A 23,554-nucleotide genomic window follows, 5' to 3' on the forward strand; every position below is an offset into this window, starting at 1 on the left:
GTATCCTGTATATATCCTGGTGACATAGTGTTGTGGAGGGTAGTATCCTATATATGTCCTGGTGACATAGTGTTGTGGAGGGTAGTATCCTGTATATGTCCTGGTGACATAGTGTTGTAGAGGGTAGTATCCTGTATATGTCCTGGTGACATAGTGTTGTGGAGGGTAGTATCCTGTATATGTCCTGGTGACATAGTGTTGTGGAGGGTAGTATCCTGTATATGTCCTGGTGACATAGTGTTGTGGAGGGTAGTATCCTGTATATGTCCTGGTGACATAGTGTTGTAGAGGGTAGTATCCTGTATATGTCCTGGTGACATAGTGTTGTGAAGGGTAGTATCCTGTATATGTCCTGGTGACATAGTGAAGGTTCTGTTGTAGAGGGTAGTATCCTGTATATGTCCTGGTGACATAGTGTTGTAGAGGGTAGTATCCTGTATATGTCCTGGTGATATAGTGAAGGTTCTGTTGTAGAGGGTAGCATCCTGTATATGTCCTGGTGACATAGTGTTGTAGAGGGTAGTATCCTGTATAAGTCCTGGAGACATAGTGACGGTTATGTTGTGGAGGGTAGTATCCTGTATATGTCCTGGTGACATAGTGTTGTGGAGGGTAGTATCCTGTATATATCCTGGTGACATAGCGTTGTAGAGGGTAGTATCCTGTATATGTCCTGGTGACATAGTGTTGTAGAGGGTAGTATCCTGTATATGTCCTGGTGACATAGTGTTGTAGAGGGTAGTATCCTGTATATGTCCTGGAGACATTGTGACGGTTATGTTGTGGAGGGTAGTATCCTGTATATGTCCTGGTGACATAGTGAAGGTTATGTTGTAGAGGGTAGTATTCTGTATATGTCCTGGTGACATAGTGTTGTGGAGGGTAGTATTCTGTATATGTCCTGGTGACATAGTGAAGGTTCTGTTGTAGGGGGGAGCATCCTGTATATGTCCTGGTGACATAGTGAAGGTTATGTTGTGGATGGTAGTATTCTGTATATGTCCTGGTGACATAGTGTTGTGGATGGTAGTATCCTGTATATGTCCTGGTGACATAGTGTTGTAGAGGGTAGTATCCTGTATATGTCCTGGTGACATAGTGTTGTAGAGGGTAGTACCCTGTATATGTCCTGGTGACATAGTGTTGTGGAGGGTAGTATCCTGTATATGTCCTGGTGACATAGTGTTGTGGATGGTAGTATCCTGTATATGTCCTGGTGACATAGTGAAGGTTATGTTGTAGGGGGTAGCATCCTGTATATGTCCTGGTGACATAGTGAAGGTTATGTTGTAGAGGGTAGTATTCTGTATATGTCCTGGTGACATAGTGTTGTGGAGGGTAGTATCCTGTATATGTCCTGGTGACATAGTGAAGGTTATGTTGTGGAGGGTAGTATCCTGTATATGTCCTGGTGACATAGTGTTGTGGATGGTAGTATCCTGTATATGTCCTGGTGACATAGTGTTGTAGAGGGTAGTATCCTGTATATGTCCTGGTGACATAGTGTTGTAGAGGGTAGTATCCTGTATATGTCCTGGTGACATAGTGTTGTAGAGGGTAGTATCCTGTATATGTCCTGGTGACATAGTGTTGTGGATGGTAGTATCCTGTATATGTCCTGGTGACATAGTGTTGTGGATGGTAGTATCCTGTATATGTCCTGGTGACATAGTGTTGTGGATGGTAGTATCCTGTATATGTCCTGTGACATAGTGTTGAGGATGGTAGTATCCTGTATATGTCCTGGTGACATAGTGTTGTGGATGGTAGTATCCTGTATATGTCCTGGTGACATAGTGTTGTGGATGGTAGTATCCTGTATATGTCCTGGTGACATAGTGTTGTAGAGGGTAGTATCCTGTATAAGTCCTGGAGACATAGTGACGGTTATGTTGTGGAGGGTAGTATCCTGTATATGTCCTGGTGACATAGTGTTGTGGAGGGTAGTATCCTGTATATATCCTGGTGACATAGCGTTGTAGAGGGTAGTATCCTGTATATGTCCTGGTGACATAGTGTTGTAGAGGGTAGTATCCTGTATATGTCCTGGTGACATAGTGTTGTAGAGGGTAGTATCCTGTATATGTCCTGGAGACATTGTGACGGTTATGTTGTGGAGGGTAGTATCCTGTATATGTCCTGGTGACATAGTGAAGGTTATGTTGTAGAGGGTAGTATTCTGTATATGTCCTGGTGACATAGTGTTGTGGAGGGTAGTATTCTGTATATGTCCTGGTGACATAGTGAAGGTTCTGTTGTAGGGGGGAGCATCCTGTATATGTCCTGGTGACATAGTGAAGGTTATGTTGTGGATGGTAGTATTCTGTATATGTCCTGGTGACATAGTGTTGTGGATGGTAGTATCCTGTATATGTCCTGGTGACATAGTGTTGTAGAGGGTAGTATCCTGTATATGTCCTGGTGACATAGTGTTGTAGAGGGTAGTACCCTGTATATGTCCTGGTGACATAGTGTTGTGGAGGGTAGTATCCTGTATATGTCCTGGTGACATAGTGTTGTGGATGGTAGTATCCTGTATATGTCCTGGTGACATAGTGAAGGTTATGTTGTAGGGGGTAGCATCCTGTATATGTCCTGGTGACATAGTGAAGGTTATGTTGTAGAGGGTAGTATTCTGTATATGTCCTGGTGACATAGTGTTGTGGAGGGTAGTATCCTGTATATGTCCTGGTGACATAGTGAAGGTTATGTTGTGGAGGGTAGTATCCTGTATATGTCCTGGTGACATAGTGTTGTGGATGGTAGTATCCTGTATATGTCCTGGTGACATAGTGTTGTAGAGGGTAGTATCCTGTATATGTCCTGGTGACATAGTGTTGTAGAGGGTAGTATCCTGTATATGTCCTGGTGACATAGTGTTGTAGAGGGTAGTATCCTGTATATGTCCTGGTGACATAGTGTTGTGGATGGTAGTATCCTGTATATGTCCTGGTGACATAGTGTTGTGGATGGTAGTATCCTGTATATGTCCTGGTGACATAGTGTTGTGGATGGTAGTATCCTGTATATGTCCTGTGACATAGTGTTGAGGATGGTAGTATCCTGTATATGTCCTGGTGACATAGTGTTGTGGATGGTAGTATCCTGTATATGTCCTGGTGACATAGTGTTGTGGATGGTAGTATCCTGTATATGTCCTGGTGACATAGTGTTGTGGATGGTAGTATCCTGTATATGTCCTGGTGACATAGTGTTGTGGATGGTAGTATCCTGTATATGTCCTGGTGACATAGTGTTGTGGATGGTAGTATCCTGTATATGTCCTGGTGACCTAGTGAAGGTTATGTTGAGGATGGTAGTATCCTGTATATGTCCTGGTGACATAGTGTTGTGGAGGGTAGTATCCTGTATATATCCTGGTGACATAGTGTTGTAGAGGGTAGTATCCTGTATATGTCCTGGTGACATAGTGTTGTGGATGGTAGTATCCTGTATATGTCCTGGTGACATAGTGTTGTGGATGGTAGTATCCTGTATAAGTCCTGGTGACATAGTGTTGTGGATGGTAGTATCCTGTATATGTCCTGGTGACATAGTGTTGTGGATGGTAGTATCCTGTATAAGTCCTTGCCGAATCCAAATGTTTCTAATTCTACAACATGTAGGAGCTTATATTCTCACCTGCTCGTATGTTCTCTCTCCTCTCTCTCTCTCTCTCTCTCTCTCTCTCTCTCTCCCCTCTCTCTCTCCTCTCTGTCTCTGTCTCTGTCTCCCCTCTCTCTCTCTCTCTTTCGCTCTCTCCTCTATCTCTCTTTCGCTCTCTCCCTCTCCTCTCTCGCTCTCTTGCTCTCTCGCTCTCTCCTTCTCCTCTCCTCCCTCTCTCTCCCTATCCTCTCTCACCTTTCTCTTTCTCTCCCCTGCTCTCTTTCTCTCTCCTCTCTCTCTCGCTCTCCCCTCTCCTCTCTCTCGCTCTCCCCTCTCTCCTCTCTCTCTCTCTCCGTTCTCTCTCTCTCCTCTTTCTTTCTTTCTCTTCCCCCTCTCCCCGCTCGTCTCTTTTTCCCCTCCCTCTCCTCCCTCCAGATGATCAACGTGCTGACTAGTGATGGCTACAGGATGTTTGAGGCTGTGCTGTTTGGTACCTTCCTGCTGTGTATCCCTGTGCTACTGACCGCCTGTATGATCTACGCCTGCTACACTCTAGGATACACTGCCCTCATAGGAGTCTCTGTCTACCTCGTATTCATCCCCATACAGGTACTAACCCTCATAGGAGTCTCTGTCGACCTCATCTTCATCCCCACACAGGAACTAACCCTCATAGGAGTCTCTGTCTACCTCATCTTCATCCCCAAACAGGAACTAACCCTCATAGGAGTCTCTGTCTACCTCATCTTCATCCCCAAACAGGAACCTACCCTCATAGGAGGCTCTGTCTACCTCATCTTCATCCCCATACAGGAACTAACCCTCATAGGAGTCTCTGTCTCCCTCATCTTCATCCCCACACAGGTACTAACCCTCATAGCAGTCTCTGTCTACCTCATCTTCATCCCCATACAGGAACTAACCCTCATAGCAGTCTCTGTCTACCTAATTTTCATCCCCATACAGGAACTAACCCTCAGAGGAGTCTCTGTCTACCTCATCTTCATCCCCAAACAGGAACTAACCCTAACCCTCATAGGAGTCTCTGTCTACATCATCTTCATCCCCATACAGGAACTAACCCTCATAGGAGTCTCTGTCTACCTCATCTTCATCCCCAAAAAGGAACTAACCCACATAGGAGTCTCTGTCTACCTCGTATTCATCCCCATACAGGTACTAACCCTCATAGGAGTCTCTGTCGACCTCATCTTCATCCCCACACAGGAACTAACCCTCATAGGAGTCTCTGTCTACCTCATCTTCATCCCCAAACAGGAACTAACCCTCATAGGAGTCTCTGTCTACCTCATCTTCATCCCCATACAGGAACTAACCCTCATAGGAGTCTCTGTCTACCTCATCTTCATCCCCACACATGTACTAACCCTCATATGAGTCTCTGTCTACCTCATCTTCAACCCCATACAGGAACTAACCCTCATAGGAGTCTCTGTCTACCTCATCTTCATCCCCACACAGGTCCTAACCCTCATAGGAGTCTCTGTCTACCTCATCTTCATCCCCATACAGGAACTAACCCTCATATGAGTCTCTGTCTACCTCATCTGCATCCCCATACCGGAACCAACCCTCATAGGAGTCTCTGTCTACCTCATCCTCATCCCCATACAGGAACTAACCCTAACCCTCATAGGAGTCTCTGTCTACCTCATCTTCATCCCCATACAGGAACTAACCCTCATAGGAGTCTCTGTCTACCTAATTTTCATCCCCATACAGGAACTAACCCTCATAGGAGTCTCTGTCTACCTCATCTTCATCCCCACACAGGTACTAACCCTCATAGGAGTCTCTGTCTACCTCATCTTCATCCCCATACAGGAACTAACCCTCATAGGAGTCTCTGTCTACCTCATCTTCATCCCCATACAGGAACTAACCCTCATAGGAGTCTCTGTCTACCTCATCTTCATCCCCACACAGGTACTAACCCTCATAGGAGTCTCTGTCTACCTCATCTTCATCCCCATACAGGAACTAACCCTCATAGGAGTCTCTGTCTACCTCATCTTCATCCCCACACAGGAACTAACCCTCATAGGAGTCTCTGTCTATCTCATCTTCATCCCCAAACATGAAGTAACCCTAACCCTCATAGGAGTCTCTGACTCTGACCAGTATGCTATTCTGTTGCCTTTAGTTTACCATGGGCCAGACTGACCAGTATGTTGTCGTGTTTTCTGTAGTTTACCTTGGACCAGACTGACCAGTATGTCGTTGTGTTGTCTGTAGTTTACCTTGGACCAGACTGACCAGTATGTCGTTGTGTCGTCTGTAGTTTACCATGGCCAGACTGACCAGTGTTTCGTTGTGTTGTCTGTAGTTTACCTTGGACCAGACTGACCAGTATGTCGTTGTGTCGTCTGTAGTTTTCCATGGCCAGACTGATCCAAGTGTTCAGGAGGAAAGCGGTGAGCGTCACAGACACTCGTGTCCGCACCATGAACGAGGTTCTCACCTGCATCAAACTCATCAAGATGTATGCCTGGGAAACCTCCTTCGAGAAGAAAATCACCGGTGAGGAAGAGTAGGGTCACCACAGGGTGTTAGGAAGGTATCTAAAGAGGATACAGAAGGTGTTTATTGGCCAAATACCATCTCCTGATAATATAGTAATGTGTAGATCTGTATGAAAAAAACAATTTTGAATCCTTTTTAGATGTAATTTTAAAGTATATTATTAGTATATTATTAGAGGTCTATAGTCACTGTATATACTAGTATATTATTAGAGTTCTATATTATTAGAGTTCTATATTATTAGAGTTCTATATTATTAGAGTTCTATATTATTAGAGTTCTATAGTCACTGTATATACTAGTATATTATTAGAGTTAAATATTATTAGAGTTCTATAGTCACTGTATATACTAGTATATTATTAGAGTTCTATATTATTAGAGTTCTATAGTCACTGTACATACTAGTATATTATTAGAGTTCTATAGTCACTGTACATACTAGTATATTATTAGAGTTCTATATTATTAGAGTTCTATATTATTAGAGTTCTATAGTCACTGTACATACTAGTATATTATTAGAGTTCTATAGTCACTGTACACACTAGTATATTATTAGAGTTCTATATTATTAGAGTTCTATAGTCACTGTATATACTAGTATATTATTAGAGTTCTATATTATTAGAGTTCTATAGTCACTGTACATACTAGTATATTATTAGAGTTATATATTATTAGAGTCCTATAGTCACTGTATATACTAGTATATTATTAGAGTTCTATAGTCACTGTACATACTAATATATTATTAGAGTTCTATAGTCACTGTATATACTAGTATATTATTAGAGTTCTATAGTCACTGTATATACTAGTATATTATTAGAGTTCTATATTATTAGAGTTCTATAGTCACTGTACATACTAGTATATTATTAGAGTTATATATTATTAGAGTCCTATAGTCACTGTATATACTAGTATATTATTAGAGTTATATAGTCACTGTATATACTAGTATATTATTAGAGTTCTATATTATTAGAGTTCTATAGTCACTGTACATACTAGTATATTATTAGAGTTATATATTATTAGAGTCCTATAGTCACTGTACATACTAGTATATTATTAGAGTTCTATAGTCACTCTATATACTAGTATATTATTAGAGTTCTATATTATTAGAGTTCTATAGTCACTGTACATACTAGTATATTATTAGAGTTATATATTATTAGAGTCCTATAGTCACTGTATATACTAGTATATTATTAGAGTTCTATAGTCACTGTACATACTAATATATTATTAGAGTTCTATATTATTAGAGTCCTATAGTCACTGTATATACTAGTATATTATTAGAGTTCTATATTATTAGAGTTCTATAGTCACTGTACATACTAGTATATTATTAGAGTTATATATTATTAGAGTCCTATAGTCACTGTACATACTAGTATATTAATATAGTTCTATAGTCACTGTACATACTAGTATATTATTAGAGTTATATATTATTAGAGTCCTATAGTCACTGTACATACTAGTATATTAATATAGTTCTATAGTCACTGTACATACTAGTATATTATTAGAGTTCTATAGTCACTGTACATACTAGTATATTATTAGAGTTCTATATTATTAGAGTCCTATAGTCACTGTACATACTAGTATATTAATATAGTTCTATAGTCACTGTACATACTAATATATTATTAGAGTTCTATAGTCACTGTACATACTAATATATTATTAGAGTTCTATAGTCACTGTACATACTAGTATATGATTAGAGTTCAACAGTCACTGTAGATACTAGTATATTATTAGAGTTCTACAGTCACTGTATATACTAGTATATTATTAGAGTTCAATAGTCACTGTACATACTAGTATAGTATTAGAGTTCTATAGTCACTGTACATACTAGTATATGATTAGAGTTCTATATTATTAGAGTTCTGGAGTCACTGTACATACTAGTATATTATTAGAGTTCTACAGTCACTGTATATACTAGTATATTATTAGAGTTCAATAGTCACTGTACATACTAGTATAGTATTAGAGTTCTATAGTCACTGTACATACTAGTATATTATTAGAGTTCTATATTCATTGTACATAATAGTATATTATTAGAGTTCTGTAGTCACTGTATATACTAGTATATTATTAGAGTTCTATATTATTCGAGTTCTATAGTCACTCTACACACTAGTATATTATTAGAGTTCTATATTATTAGCGTTCTATAGTCACTGTACATACTAGTATATTATTAGAGTTCTATATTATTAGAGTCCTATAGTCACTGTATATACTAGTATATTATTAGAGTTCTATAGTCACTGTATATACTAGTATATTATTAGAGTTCTATAGTCACTGTACATACCAGTATATTATTAGAGTTTTATATTATTAGAGTTCTATAGTCACTGTACATACTAGTATATTATTAGAGTTTTATATTATTAGAGTTCTATAGTCACTGTACATACTAGTATATTATTAGAGTTTTATAGTCACTGTATATACTAGTATATTATTAGAGTTCTATAGTCGCTGTACATACTAGTATATTATTAGAGTTTTATATTATTAGAGTTCTATAGTCACTGTACATACTAGTATATTATTAGAGTTCTATATTATTAGAGTTCTATAGTCACTGTACATACTAGTATATTATTAGAGTTCTATAGTCACTGTATATACTAGTATATTATTAGAGTTCTATAGTCACTGTACATACTAGTATAATATTAGAGTTCTATAGTCACTGTATATACTAGTATATTATTAGAGTTCTATAGTCACTGTACATACTAGTATATTATTAGAGTTTTATATTATTAGAGTTCTATAGTCACTGTACATACTAGTATATTATTAGAGTTCTATATTATTAGAGTTCTATAGTCACTGTACATACTAGCATATTATTAGAGTTCTATAGTCACTGTACATACTAGTATATTATTAGAGTTCTATTGTCACGTTCTGACCATCGTTCGTGTGTGTTTTCCTTGTTTTAGTGTTGGTCAGGACGTGAATTGGGTGGGCATTCTATGTTGGATGTCTTGTTTGTCTATTTCTATGTCCGGCCTGATATGGTTCTCAATCAGAGGCAGGTGTTAGTCATTGTCTCTGATTGGGAACCATATTTAGGTAGCCTGGGTTTCACTGTGTGTTTGTGGGTGATTGTCCTTAGTGTCCTGATGTTCCTGTCCTTAGTGTTAGTTTGCACCAGTTTAGGCTGTTTCGGTTTTCATTACGTTTATTATTTTGCACTGTTTGTATTTGGATTCGTGTTGCTATAGTCACAATAAACATGGATCGCAATCTACACGCCGCATTTTGGTCCGACTCTCCTTCTCATAAAGAAAACCGTTACAGAATCACCCACCACAAAAGGACCAAGCAGCGTGTCAACAGGCAGGAGCAGCGCGAGGAGACGCGCAATAAGGATTTCTGGACATGGGAGGAAATCCTCGACGGGAGAGGACCCTGGGCTAAACCAGGGGAGTGTAGCCGCCCAAAGGAGCAGCCCAAAGAGGAGGTATGGACATGGGAGGACGAATTAGAAGGAAGAGGACCCTGGGCTCAGCCAGGAGAATATCGCCGCCCCAAAGAAGAACTGGAGGCGGCGAAAGCGGAGAGGCGCAGATATGAGGAGGCAGCACGACGTAGCGGATGGAAGCCTGAGAAGCAGCCCCAAAAATTTCTTTGGGGGGGGCTAACAGGGAGTATGGCTACGCCAGGTAGGAGACCTGAGCCAACTTCCTGTGGTTACCGGGGGGCTAGAGAGACCGGGCAGGCACCGTGTTATGCTGTGGAGCGCACGGTGTCCCCAGTGCGGGTGCACAGCCCGGTGCGGTACATTCCAGCTCCGCGTATCGGCCGGGCTAGAGTGGGCATCGAGCCAAGTGCCATGAAGCAGGCTCTACGCATCTGGTCTCCAGTGCGTCTCCTTGGGCCGGCTTACATGGCACCAGCCTTGCGCACGGTGTCCCCGGTTCGCCTGCATAGCCCAGTGCGGGCTATTCCACCTCGCCGCACTGGCAGGGCGACCGGGACCATTCAACCGGGTAAGGTTGGGCAGGCTCGGTGCTCAAGAGCTCCAGTGCGCCTGCACGGCCCGGTCTATCCGTCACCACCTCCACACCCCAGCCCTCCGGTGGCAGCTCCCCGTACCAGGCTGTCTCTCCGGCCCATCCGTCCAGAGCCTTCCTCCTCTCCAGCGCTGCCGGAGCCTCCCGCCTGTCCGGCGCCTCTGCCGGAGCCTCCCGCCTGTCCGGCGCCTCTGCCGGAGCCTCCCGCCTGTCCGGCGCCTCTGCCGGAGCCTCCCGCCTGTCCGGCGCCTCTGCCGGAGCCTCCCGCCTGTCCGGCGCCTCTGCCGGAGCCTCCCGCCTGTCCGGCGCCTCTGCCGGAGCCTCCCGTCTGCCCGGCGCCTCTGCCGGAGCTTCCCGTCTGCCCGGCGCCATCGGAGCTTCCCGTCTGCCCAGCGCCGCCAGTGCCGCCCGTCTGCCCAGCGCCGCCAGTGCCGCCCGTCTGCCCAGCGCCGCCAGTGCCGCCCGTCTGCCCAGCGCCGCCAGTGCCGCCCGTCTGCCCAGCGCCGCCAGCGCCGCCCGTCTGCCCAGCGCCGCCAGCGCCGCCCGTCTGCCCAGCGCCGCCAGCGCCGCCCGTCTGCCCAGCGCCGCCAGCGCCGCCCGTCTGCCCAGCGCCGCCAGCGCCGCCCGTCTGCCAGGGGCCGCCAGCGCCGCCCGTCTGCCAGGGGCCGCCAGTGCCGCCAGTCAGCCAGGGGCCGCCAGTGCCGCCAGTCAGCCCAGCGCCAGCGCCGCCAGTCAACCAGGGGCCGCCAGAGCTGCCAGTCTGCAAGGAGCTACCAGTCTGCAAGGAGCCGCCAGAGCTGCCAGTTAGCATGGAGCAGCCAGGGTCGCCAGTCAGCATGGAGCAGCCAGGGCCGCCAGTCAGCATGGAGCAGCCAGGGCCGCCAGTCAGCATGGAGCAGCCAGGGCCGCCAGTCAGCATGGAGCAGCCAGTCAGCATGGAGCAGCCAGAGCAGCCAGTCAGCATGGAGCAGCCAGAGCTGCCAGTCAGCATGGAGCAGCCAGTCAGCATGGAGCAGCCAGAGCTGCCAGTCAGCACGGAGCAGCCAGTCAGCATGGAGCAGCCAGAGCTGCCAGTCATCATGGAGCTGCCAGTCATCATGGAGCAGCCAGTCAGCATGGAGCAGCCAGAGCTGCCAGTCGACCGGACTCTTCCAGATCCGCCAGTCGACCAGACTCTTCCAGATCTGCCAGTCGACCAGACTCTTCCAGATCTGCCAGTCGACCAGACTCTTCCAGATCTGCCAGTCGACCAGACTCTTCCAGATCTGCCAGTCGACCAGACTCTTCCAGATCTGCCAGTCGACCAGACTCTTCCAGATCTGCCAGTCGACCAGACTCTTCCAGATCTGCCAGTCGACCAGACTCTTCCAGATCTGCCAGTCGACCAGACTCTTCCAGATCTGCCAGTCGACCAGACTCTTCCAGATCTGCCAGTCGACCAGACTCTTCCAGATCTGCCAGTCAGCCAGACTCTTCCAGATCTGCCAGTCAGCCAGGATCTGCCAGAACCGCCAGCCAGCCAGGATCTGCCGGATCTAACTACCTGCCTGAGCTTCCTCTCAGTGCTGTGCTACCCATCAGTCCCGAGCTACTTCTGTCCCGAGCTGCCCCTCTGTCTCGAGCTGACCCTCTGTCCCGAGCTGTCATTAAGAAGGGTCACCTATCTAGGGACGCTAAGGAGGTGGACTAAAACTGTTATGGAGTGGGGTCCACGTCCAGCGCCAGAGCCGCCACCGCGGACAGATGCCCACCCACACCCTCCCCCATAGGTTTAAGTTGTGCGTCCGGAGTCCGCACCTTGGAGGGGGGGTACTGTCACGTTCTGACCATCGTTCGTGTGTGTTTTCCTTGTTTTAGTGTTGGTCAGGACGTGAATTGGGTGGGCATTCTATGTTGGATGTCTTGTTTGTCTATTTCTATGTCCGGCCTGATATGGTTCTCAATCAGAGGCAGGTGTTAGTCATTGTCTCTGATTGGGAACCATATTTAGGTAGCCTGGGTTTCACTGTGTGTTTGTGGGTGATTGTCCTTAGTGTCCTGATGTTCCTGTCCTTAGTGTTAGTTTGCACCAGTTTAGGCTGTTTCGGTTTTCATTACGTTTATTATTTTGCACTGTTTGTATTTGGATTCGTGTTGCTATAGTCACAATAAACATGGATCGCAATCTACACGCCGCATTTTGGTCCGACTCTCCTTCTCATAAAGAAAACCGTTACATCTATAGTCACTGTACATACTAGTATATTATTAGAGTTCTATATTATTAGAGTTCTATAGTCACTGTACATACTAGTATATTATTAGAGTTCTATAGTCACTGTACATACTAGTATATTATTAGAGTTCTATAGTCACTGTACATACTAGTATATTATTAGAGTTCTATTGTCACTATGCATACTAGTATATTATTAGAGTTCTATTGTCACTATGAATACTAGTATATTATTAGAGTTCTAGAACATTTGGTATAAATCTTTACTAGAGCGTTGTTTACAGTGTATACAGTGTGTTTGGATATAGTGCCATATAGAGGGAATAGGGATCCATTTTGGACACAGTCCATATCTTCCGTCCTGTGTTTCCCCATCAGACATCAGGAAGAATGAGAAGCAGCTGCTGGAGATTGCTGGCTACATCCAGAGTATCAACTCCTCCATCACAACCATCATCCCCACCCTGGCAACCATCCTCACCTTCGTAGTCCACACCCTGATGGGCCTGCCCCTAAGCTCCTCGGAAGTGAGTAGTATACCTAATGCCTAGTCCTAATGCCTAGTCCTAATACCTAGTCCTAATGCCTAGTCCTAATACCTAGTCCTAATACCTAGTCCTTATACCTAGACCTAATACCTAGTCCTAATACCTAGACCTAATACCTAGACCTAATACATAGACCTAATACCTAGTCCTAATACCTAGACCTAATACCTAGTCCTTATACCTAGTCTTAATACCTTGTCCTAATACCTAGACCTAATACATAGACCTAATACCTAGTCCTAATGCCTAGTCCTAATACCTAGTCCTAATACATAGACATAATACATAGACCTAATGCCTAGTCCTAATGCCTAGACCTAATACCTAGTCCTAAAACGTACTCCTAATACCTAGTCCTAATACCTAGTCCTAGTCCTAATACCTAGTCCTAATACCTAGACCTAATACCTAGACCTAATACATAGACCTAATACCTAGTCCTAATACATAGACCTAATACCTAGACCTAGTTCTAATACCTAGTCCTAATACCTAGTCCTAATACATAGACCTAATACCTAGACCTAGTCCTAATACCTAGTCCTAATACCTAGTCCTAATACCTAGACCTAATACCTAGTCCTAGTCCTAATACCTAGTCCTAATACCTAGACCTAATACCTAGTCCAAGTCCTAATACCTAGTCCTAATACCTAGAACTAGTCCTAATACCTAGACCTAGTTCTAATACCTAGTCCTAATACCTAGACCTAATACCTAGTCCTAATACCTAGACCTAGTCCTAATACCTAGTCCTAATACCTGGTCCTAATACCTAGACCTAATACCTAGACCTAATACCTAGTCCTAATACCTAGACCTAGTCCTAATACCTAGACCTAATACCTGGTCCTAATACCTAGACCTAATACCTAGACCTAATACCTAGTCCTAATACCTAGTCCTAATACCTAGTCCTAATACCTAGACCTAATACCTAGACCTAATACCTAGACCTAATACCTAGACCTAATACCTAGTCCTAATACCTAGACCTAATACCTAGTCCTAATACCTAGTCCTAATACCTAGTCCTAATACCTAGTCCTAATACCTAGACCTAATACCTAGACCTAATACCTAGACCTAATACCTAGTCCTAATACCTAGTCCTAATACCTAGTCCTAATACCTAGTCCTAATACAGAGATCTAATGCCTAGTCCTAATACCTAGACCTAATACCTAGTCCTAATACCTAGACCTAATGCCTGGTCCAAATACCTAGACCTAATGCCTAGTCCTAATACCTAGACCTAATACCTGGTCCAAATACCTAGACCTAATGCCTAGTCCTAACACCTAGACCTAATACCTAGTCCTAATACCTAGTCCTAATACCTAGCCCTAATACAGAGATCTAATGCCTAGTCCTAATACCTAGACCTAATACCTGGTCCAAATACCTAGACCTAATGCCTAGTCCTAATACCTAGACCTAATGCCTAGTCCTAATACCTAGACCTAATACATAGTCCTAGTCCTAATACCTAGTCCTAATACCTAGTCCTAATACATAGTCCTTGTCCTAATACCTAGTCCTAATACCTGGTCCTAATACCTAGACCTAATACCTAGTCCTAATACCTAGTCCTAATACCTAGACCTAGTCCTAATATTTAGTCCTAATACCTAGTCCTAATACCTGGTCCTAATACATAGATCTAATATCTAGTCCTAATACCTAGTCCTAATACCTAGACAAATACCTGGTCCTAATACCTAGACCTAATATCTAGTCCTAATACCTAGACAAATACCTAGTCCTAATACATAGTCCTTGTCCTAATACCTAGTCCTAATACCTAGACCTAATACCTAGACCTAATACCTAGACCTAGTCCTAATACCTAATCCTAATATCTAGTCCTAGTCCTAATGCCTAGTCCTAATGCCTAGTCCTAATACCTAGTCCTAATACCTAGACCTAGTCCTAATACCTAGTCCTAATACCTAGACCTAATACCTGGTCCTAATACCTAGTCCTAATACCTAGTCCTAATACCTAGACCTAATACCTGGTCCTAATACCTAGTCCTAATACCTAGTCCTAATACCTAGACCTAATACTTAGTCCTAATACCTAGTCCTAATACCTAGTCCTAATACCTAGTCCTAATACCTAGACCTAATACCTAGACCTAATACCTAGTCCTAATACCTAGTCCTAATACCTAGTCCTAATACCTGGTTCTAATACCTAGTCCTAGTCCTAATACCTTGCCCTAATACCTAGTCCTAATACCTAGTCCTAATACCTAATCCTAATACCTAGTCCTAATACCTAGTCCTAATACCTAGTCCTAATACCTAGTCCTAATACCTAATCCTAATACCTAGTCCTAATACCTAGTCCTAATACCTAGTCCTAATGCCTAGTTCTAATACCTAGACCTAATACCTAGACCTAATACCTAGTCCTAATACCTAGTCCTAATACCTAGTCCTAATACCTGGTTCTAACACCTAGACCTAATACCTAGACCTAATACCTAGACCTAATACCTAGTCCTAATACTTAGTCCTAATACCTAGTCCTAGTCCTAATACCTAGACCTAATACCAAGTCCTAATACCTAGACCTAATACCTAGACCTAATACCTAGACCTAATATCTAGTCCTAATACCTAGTCCTAATACCTAGTACTAATACCTAGTCCCAATACCTAGTCCTAGTCCTAATACCTAGTCCAAATACCTAGACCTAATGCCTAGTCCTAATACCTAGACCTAATACCTAGTCCTAATACCTAGTCCTAATACCTTGTCCTAATACCTAGTCCTAATACATAGTCCTAGTCCTAATACCTAGACCTAATACCTAGACCTAATACCTAGTCCTAGTCCTAATACCTAGTCCTAATACCTAGACCTAATACCTAGTCCTAATACCTAGACCTAATACCTAGTCCTAATACCTAGTCCTAATACCTGGTCCTAATACCTAGACCTAATACCTAGTCCTAGTCCTAATACCTAGTCCAAATACCTAGACCTAATGCCTAGTCCTAATACCTAGACCTAATACCTAGTCCTAATACCTAGTCCTAATACCTAGTCATAATACCTAGTCCTAATACATAGTCCTAGTCCTAATACCTATACCTAATACCTAGACCTAATACCTAGTCCTAGTCCTAATACCTAGTCCTAATACCTAGACCTAATACCCAGTCCTAATACCTAGTCCTAATACCTAGACCTAACACCTAGTCCTAATACCTAGTCCTAATACCTGGTCCTAATACCTGGTCCTAATACCTAGACCTAATACCTGGTCCTAATACCTAGACCTAATACCTGGTCCTAGTACCTAGACCTAATACCTAATCGCCATCTTGTTTTTACCAGGCTGTTACCCTAATCGTCATCTTGTTTTTACCAGGCTGTTACCCTAATCGCCATCTTGTTTTTACCAGGCTGTTACCCTAATCGCCATCTTGTTTTTACCAGGCTGTTACCCTAATCGCCATCTTGTTTTTACCAGGCTGTTACTTTAATCGCCATCTTGTTTTTACCAGGCTGTTACCCTAATCGCCATCTTGTTTTTACCAGGCTGTTACCCTAATCGCCATCTTGTTTTTACCAGGCTGTTACCCTAATCGCCATCTTGTTTTTACCAGGCTGTTACCCTAATCGCCATCTTGTTTTTACCAGGCTGTTACCCTAATCGCCATCTTGTTTTTACCAGGCTCTTACCCTAATCGCCATCTTGTTTTTACCAGGCTGTTACCAGGCTGTTACCCTAATCGCCATCTTGTTTTTACCAGGCTGTTACCCTAATCCCCGTCTTGTTTTTACCAGGCTGTTACCCTAATCGCCATCTTGTTTTTACCAGGCTGTTACCCTAATCGCCATCTTGTTTTTACCAGGCTTTTACCACAATCGCCATCTTTAACTCCATGCGGTTCTCCCTGGGTTTGCTGCCATTCTCTGTCAAAGCCATAGCCGAGGGACTGGTATCGCTAGCCCGGCTAAAGGTGAGCCTCCTCTCCTTTAAAACATTATCAATCATCAACTTCATCCTCTTACTGTATATCATGAAGCACATGTGTCCTAAGCATTTCTGTTATCAGTCTCTTTGTAGCATGAAGATAAGCTCTGTGTGTTTACTGTGTGTGTGTGTTTACTGTGTGTGTGTATGTTTACTGTGTGTGTGTATGTATGTGTGTGTGCGTGTCCACTCTCTGTGTGTGTGTGTGTGTGTGTGTGGGGGGGGGGGGGGGGTGTATGTGTGTGTGCGTGCGTGCGTGTGTGTGTCCACTCTGTGTGTGTGTGTGTGTGTGTGTGGGGGGGGGGGGGGTTGTGTATGTGTGTTTGCCTGTCTACTCTCTGTGTGTGTGTGTGTGGGGGGGTGTGTGTGTGGGGGTGTATGTGTGTGTGCGTGTGCGTGTCCACTCTGTGTGTGTGTGTGTGTAGAAACTGCTGATGACACAGAACCCAGACTCGTACCTGGTCCAGAGACACGGGTCCTCCTCGGCCCTGGTCATGGAGAAGGCAACATTCACCTGGGCCAGGCCTGAAGGACAGACAACCACTACGGCACCAGGCACCACAGCCTCTCTGAACGGAGGGAAGGTGGAACCACAGGGCCAGAATGGGACTCACACACCGGGCAAGACCGAGGCCAAGCCCACTCTGAGAAACATCTCCTTCAACCTGCCTAAGGTAGGTGCTGGTTAGGGTTAGATAGGGCTTATGATTGGGTGAGATGAGGTCTGGGTTAGATAGGGCTTTTGATTGGGTTAGATGGGGTGAGTGGGATCTGGGTTAGATGGGGCTTTTGATTGGGTGAGATGGGGTGAGCGGGGTCTGGGTTAGATAGGGCTTTTGATTGGGTGAGATGGGGTGAGTGGGGTCTGGGTTAGATAGGGCTTTTGATTGGGTTAGATGGGGTGATTGGGGTCTGGGTTAGATAGAGCTTTTGATTGGGTGAGATGGGGTCTGGGTTAGATAGGGCTTTTGATTGGGTGAGATGGGGTGAGTGCGGTCTGGGTTAGGTGGGGTAAGCAGGGGTCAGAGTTAAGATAAGGTAAGCAGGGGTCAGAGTTAAGATGAGGTAAGCAGGGGTCAGAGTTAGATGAGGTAAGCAGGGGTCAGAGTTAATATAGGTTAAGCAGGGGTCAGAGTTAGATGAGGTAAGCAGGGGTCAGAGTTAAGATGGGGTAAGCAGGGGTCAGAGTTAGATGTGGTAAGCACGGGTCAGAGTTAGATGGGGTAAGCAGGGGTCAGAGTTAGATGGGTTAAGCAGGGGTCAGAGTTCGGTGGAATTAGCAGGGGTCGGAGTTAATATAGGTTAAGCAGGGGTCAGAGTTAGATGAGGTAAGCAGGGGTCAGAGTTAGATGAGGTAAGCAGGGGTCAGAGTTAAGATGGGGTAAGCAGGGGTCAGAGTTCAGTGGGATTAGCAGGGGTCGGAGTTAGATGAGGTAAGCAGGGGTCAGAGTTAGATGAGGTAAGCAGGGGTCGGAGTTAGATGAGGTAAGCAGGGGTCAGAGTTAGATGAGGTAAGCAGGGGTCAGAGTTAGATGAGGTAAGCAGGGGTCAGAGTTAGATGAGGTAAGCAGGGGTCAGAGTTAGATGAGGTAAGCAGGGGTCAGAATTAGATGAGGTAAGCAGCGGTCGGAGTTAGATGAAGTAAGCAGTGGTCGGAGTTATGTGATTGATTACTGATGACTGTTTGCCTTTTTAGGGAAACCTGCTTGGTATCTGTGGCAACGTGGGAAGTGGGAAGACATCGCTGATATCGAGCATCTTAGAACAGGTTTGCTTCAAAGTGTTTGTTACCACTTACCACAGTTAAATGTTCACGTATACAAACAATACATGCCACGTTGAATAAAGGCATCACTATGACTGAAAATTGGCAGACATGGTCAAATGAATGGTCTCATCCAAAGATTCTTCCAGAAAAGTGTATTGAGTAATGTTTTGCGTTGCGTGATATGTTCCCCAGATGCACCTGCACCATGGTTTAGTCACAGCAGACGGAGACTTTGCCTACGTTTCCCAGCAGGCCTGGATCTTCCACGGTACGGTCCAAGACAATATCTTGATGGGGGAACCCTTCAACCAGACCAGGTAGTGTTACTGTTACTGTTCTCCTATACTTTACCTGGCCAGGTAATGTTACTGTGGTCTGTTCTCCTTTACTTTACCTGGGCCAGGTAATGTTACTGTGGTCTGTTCTCCTTTACTTTACCTGGCCAGGTAATGTTACTATGGTCTGTTCTCCTTTACTTTACCTGCCAGGTAATGTTACTGTGGTCTGTTCTCCTTTACTTTACCTGGCCAGGTAATGTTACTGTGGTCTGTTCTCCTTTACTTTACCTGGCCAGGTAATGTTACTGTGGTCTGTTCTCCTTTACTTTACCTGGCCAGGTAATGTTACTGTGGTCTGTTCTCCTTTACTTTACCTGGCCAGGTAATGTTACTCTGGTCTGTTCTCCTGTACCTGGCCAGGTAATGTTACTGTGGTCTGTTCTCCTGTACCTGGCCAGGTAATGTTACTGTGGTCTGTTCTCCTTTACTTTACCTGGCCAGGTAATGTTACTCTGGTCTGTTCTCCTTTACTTTACCTGGCCAGGTAATGTTGCTGTGGTCTGTTCTCCTTTACTTTACCTGGCCAGGTAATGTTACTGTGGTCTGTTCTCCTTTACTTTACCTGGCCAGGTAATGTTACTCAGGTCTGTTCTCCTGTACCTGGCCAGGTAATGTTACTGTGGTCTGTTCTCCTTTACTTTACCTGGCCAGGTAATGTTACTGTGGTCTGTTCTCCTTTACTTTACCTGGCCAGGTAATGTTACTGTGGTCTGTTCTCCTTTACTTTACCTGGCCAGGTAATGTTACTGTGGTCTGTTCTCCTTTACTTTACCTGGCCAGGTAATGTTGCTGTGGTCTGTTCTCCTTTACTTTACCTGCCAGGTAATGTTACTGTGGTCTGTTCTCCTTTACTTTACCTGGCCAGGTAATGTTACTGTGGTCTGTTCTCCTTTACTTTACCTGGCCAGGTAATGTTACTGTGGTCTGTTCTCCTTTACTTTACCTGGCCAGGTAATGTTACTCAGGTCTGTTCTCCTTTACTTTACATGGCCAGGTAATGTTACTATGGTCTGTTCTCCTTTACTTTACCTGGCCAGGTAATGTTACTATGGTCTGTTCTCCTTTATTTTACCTGGCCAGGTAATGTTACTGTGGTCTGTTCTCCTTTACTTTACCTGGCCAGGTAATGTTACTGTGGTCTGTTCTCCTTTACTTTACCTGCCAGGTAATGTTACTGTGGTCTGTTCTCCTTTCCTTTACCTGCCAGGTAATGTTACTATGGTCTGTTCTCCTTTACTTTACCTGGCCAGGTAATGTTACTGTGGTCTGTTCTCCTTTACTTTACCTGGCCAGGTAATGTTACTGTGGAATGTGCTCCTTTACTTTACCTGGCCAGGTAATGTTACTGTGGTCTGTTCTCCTGTACCTGGCCAGGTAATGTTACTCTGGTCTGTTCTCCGTTACTTTAGCTGGCCAGGTAATGTTACTGTGGTCTGTTCTCCTTTACTTTACCTGGCCAGGTAATGTTACTGTGGTCTGTTCTCCTTTATTTTACCTGGACAGGTAATGTTACTGTGGTCTGTTCTCCTTTACTTTACCTGGCCAGGTAATGTTACTCTGGTCTGTTCTCCTTTACTTTACCTGGCCAGGTAATGTTACTGTGGTCTGTTCTCCTTTATTTTATCTGGACAGGTAATGTTACTGTGGTCTGTTCTCCTTTACTTTACCTGACCAGGTAATGTTACTGTGGTCTGTTCTCCTTTACTTTACCTGCCAGGTAATGTTACTGTGGTCTGTTCTCCTTTACTTTACCTGGCCAGATAATGTTAGTGTGGTCTGTTCTCCTTTACTTTACCTGACCAGGTAATGTTACTCTGGTCTGTTCTCCTTTACTTTACCTGGCCAGGAAATGTTACTCTGGTCTGTTCTCCTTTACTTTACCTGCCAGGTAATGTTACTGTTTCTGTTCTCCTTTACTTTACCTGGCCAGGTAATGTTACTGTGGTCTGTTCTCCTTTACTTTACCTGGCCAGGTAATGTTACTGTGGTCTGTTCTCCTTTACTTTACCTGCCAGGTAATGTTATTGTGGTCTGTTCTCCTTTACTTTACCTGGCCAGGTAATGTTACTATGGTCTGTTCTCCTTTACTTTACCTGGCCAGGTAATGTTACTCAGGTCTGTTCTCCTTTACTTTACCTGGCCAGGTAATGTTACTGTGGTCTGCTCTCCTCTACCTGGCCAGGTAATGTTACTGTGGTCTGTTCTCCTTTACTTTACCTGCCAGGTAATGTTACTGTGGTATGTTCTCCTTTACTTTACCTGCCAGGTAATGTTACTGTTGTCTGTTCTCCTTTACTTTACCTGCCAGGTAATGTTACCGTGGTCTGTTCTCCTTTACTTTACCTGCCAGGTAATGTTACTGTGGTCTGTTCTCCTTTACTTTACCTGGCCAGGTAATGTTACTGTGGTCTGTTCTCCTTTACTTTACCTGCCAGGTAATGTTACTATGGTCTGTTCTCCTTTACTTTACCTGCCAGGTAATGTTACTGTGGTCTGTTCTCCTTTACTTTACCTGGCCAGGTAATGTTACTCTGGTCTGTTCTCCTTTACTTTACCTGCCAGGTAATGTTACTGTGGTCTGTTCTCCTTTACTTTACCTGGCCAGGTAATGTTACTCAGGTCTGTTCTCCTTTACTTTACATGGCCAGGTAATGTTACTATGGTCTGTTCTCCTTTACTTTACCTGGCCAGGTAATGTTACTATGGTCTGTTCTCCTTTATTTTACCTGGCCAGGTAATGTTACTGTGGTCTGTTCTCCTTTACTTTACCTGGCCAGGTAATGTTACTGTGGTCTGTTCTCCTTTACTTTACCTGCCAGTTAATGTTACTGTGGTCTGTTCTCCTTTCCTTTACCTGCCAGGTAATGTTACTATGGTCTGTTCTCCTTTACTTTACCTGGCCAGGTAATGTTACTGTGGTCTGTTCTCCTTTACTTTACCTGGCCAGGTAATGTTACTGTGGAATGTGCTCCTTTACTTTACCTGGCCAGGTAATGTTACTGTGGTCTGTTCTCCTGTACCTGGCCAGGTAATGTTACTGTGGTCTGTTCTCCGTTACTTTACCTGGCCAGGTAATGTTACTGTGGTCTGTTCTCCTTTCTTTACCTGGCCAGGTAATGTTACTTTGGTCTGTTCTCCTTTACTTTACCTGGACAGGTAATGTTACTGTGGTCTGTTCTCCTTTACTTTACCTGGCCAGGTAATGTTACTCTGGTCTGTTCTCCTTTACTTTACCTGGCCAGGTAATGTTACTGTGGTCTGTTCTCCTTTACTTTGCCTGCCAGGTAATGTTACTGTGGTCTGTTCTCCTTTACTTTACCTGGCCAGGTAATGTTAGTATGGTCTGTTCTCCTTTACTTTACCTGACCAGGTAATGTTACTCTGGTCTGTTCTCCTTTACTTTACCTGGCCAGGTAATGTTACTGTGGTCTGTTCTCCTTTACTTTACCTGACCAGGTAATGTTACTGTGGTCTGTTCTCCTTTACTTTACCTGCCAGGTAATGTTACTGTGGTATGTTCTCCTTTACTTTACCTGGCCAGGTAATGTTACTGTGGTCTGTTCTCCTTTACTTTACCTGCCAGGTAATGTTACTGTGGTCTGTTCTCCTTTACTTTACCTGCCAGGTAATGTTACTATGGTCTGTTCTCCTTTACTTTACCTGGCCAGGTAATGTTACTGTGGTCTGTTCTCCTTTACTTTTTCCTGGCCAGGTAATGTTACTGTGGTCTGTTCTCATTTACTTTACCTGGCCAGGTAATGTTACTGTGGTCTGTTCTCCTTTACTTTACCTGCCAGGTAATGTTACTGTGGTCTGTTCTCCTTTACTTTACCTGGCCAGATAATGTTACTGTGGTCTGTTCTCCTTTACTTTACCTGGCCAGGTAATGTTACTGTGGTCTGTTCTCCTTTACCTGGCCAGGTAATGTTACTGTGGTCTGTTCTCCTTTACTTTACCTGCCAGGTAATGTTACTGTTACTGCTCTCCTTTACTTTACCTGGCCAGGTAGTGTTACTGTGGTCTGTTCTCCTCTACCTGGCCAGGTAATGTTACTGTGGTCTGTTCTCCTTTACTTTACCTGCCAGGTAATGTTACTGTTACTGTTCTCCTTTACTTTACCCGGCCAGGTAATGTTACTGTGGTCTGTTCTCCTTTACTCTATCTGGCCAGGTAATGTTACTGTGGTCTGTTCTCCTTTACTTTACCTGGCCAGGTAATGTTACTGTGGTCTGTTCTCCTTTACTTTACCTGCCAGGTAATGTTACTGTGGTCTGTTCTCCTTTACTTTACCTGGCCAGGTAATGTTACTGTGGTCTGTTCTCCTTTACTTTACCTGGCCAGGTAATGTTACTGTGGTCTGTTCTCCTTTACTTTACCTGCCAGGTAATTGTCACAATCGTCATAGTGAGGAGACCAAAGAGCAGCGTGGTGTGAATACGTACTTTTAAAGAGTGACAAAAAACACGAA

The 23,554-nt window shown here is 44.0% G+C and overlaps 1 protein-coding gene across 9 annotated transcripts in view; it reads left to right on the top strand.

Moving 5' to 3' along the window:
- Positions 1-23,554, top strand: part of abcc12 (ATP binding cassette subfamily C member 12) — a 229,730-nt gene that overhangs the window by 107,345 nt on the left and 98,831 nt on the right. For all 9 annotated transcript variants that reach the window (XM_090223368.1, XM_090223367.1, XM_090223366.1 and 6 more), the window contains 7 exons: positions 4,042-4,215; positions 6,000-6,147; positions 12,817-12,965; positions 16,859-16,966; positions 17,406-17,654; positions 18,677-18,748; positions 18,941-19,065. In XM_090223368.1, coding sequence (XP_090079494.1) covers positions 4,042-4,215; positions 6,000-6,147; positions 12,817-12,965; positions 16,859-16,966; positions 17,406-17,654; positions 18,677-18,748; positions 18,941-19,065 — 1,025 coding nt within the window. The remainder of the gene's footprint in view (positions 1-4,041; positions 4,216-5,999; positions 6,148-12,816; positions 12,966-16,858; positions 16,967-17,405; positions 17,655-18,676; positions 18,749-18,940; positions 19,066-23,554) is intronic.

The sequence above is a fragment of the Oncorhynchus mykiss genome, chromosome 26 (assembly GCF_057628025.1).
Source record: "Oncorhynchus mykiss isolate SJ-2025 chromosome 26, ASM5762802v1, whole genome shotgun sequence".
In the NCBI taxonomy this organism is placed as follows: Eukaryota; Metazoa; Chordata; class Actinopteri; order Salmoniformes; family Salmonidae; genus Oncorhynchus; species Oncorhynchus mykiss.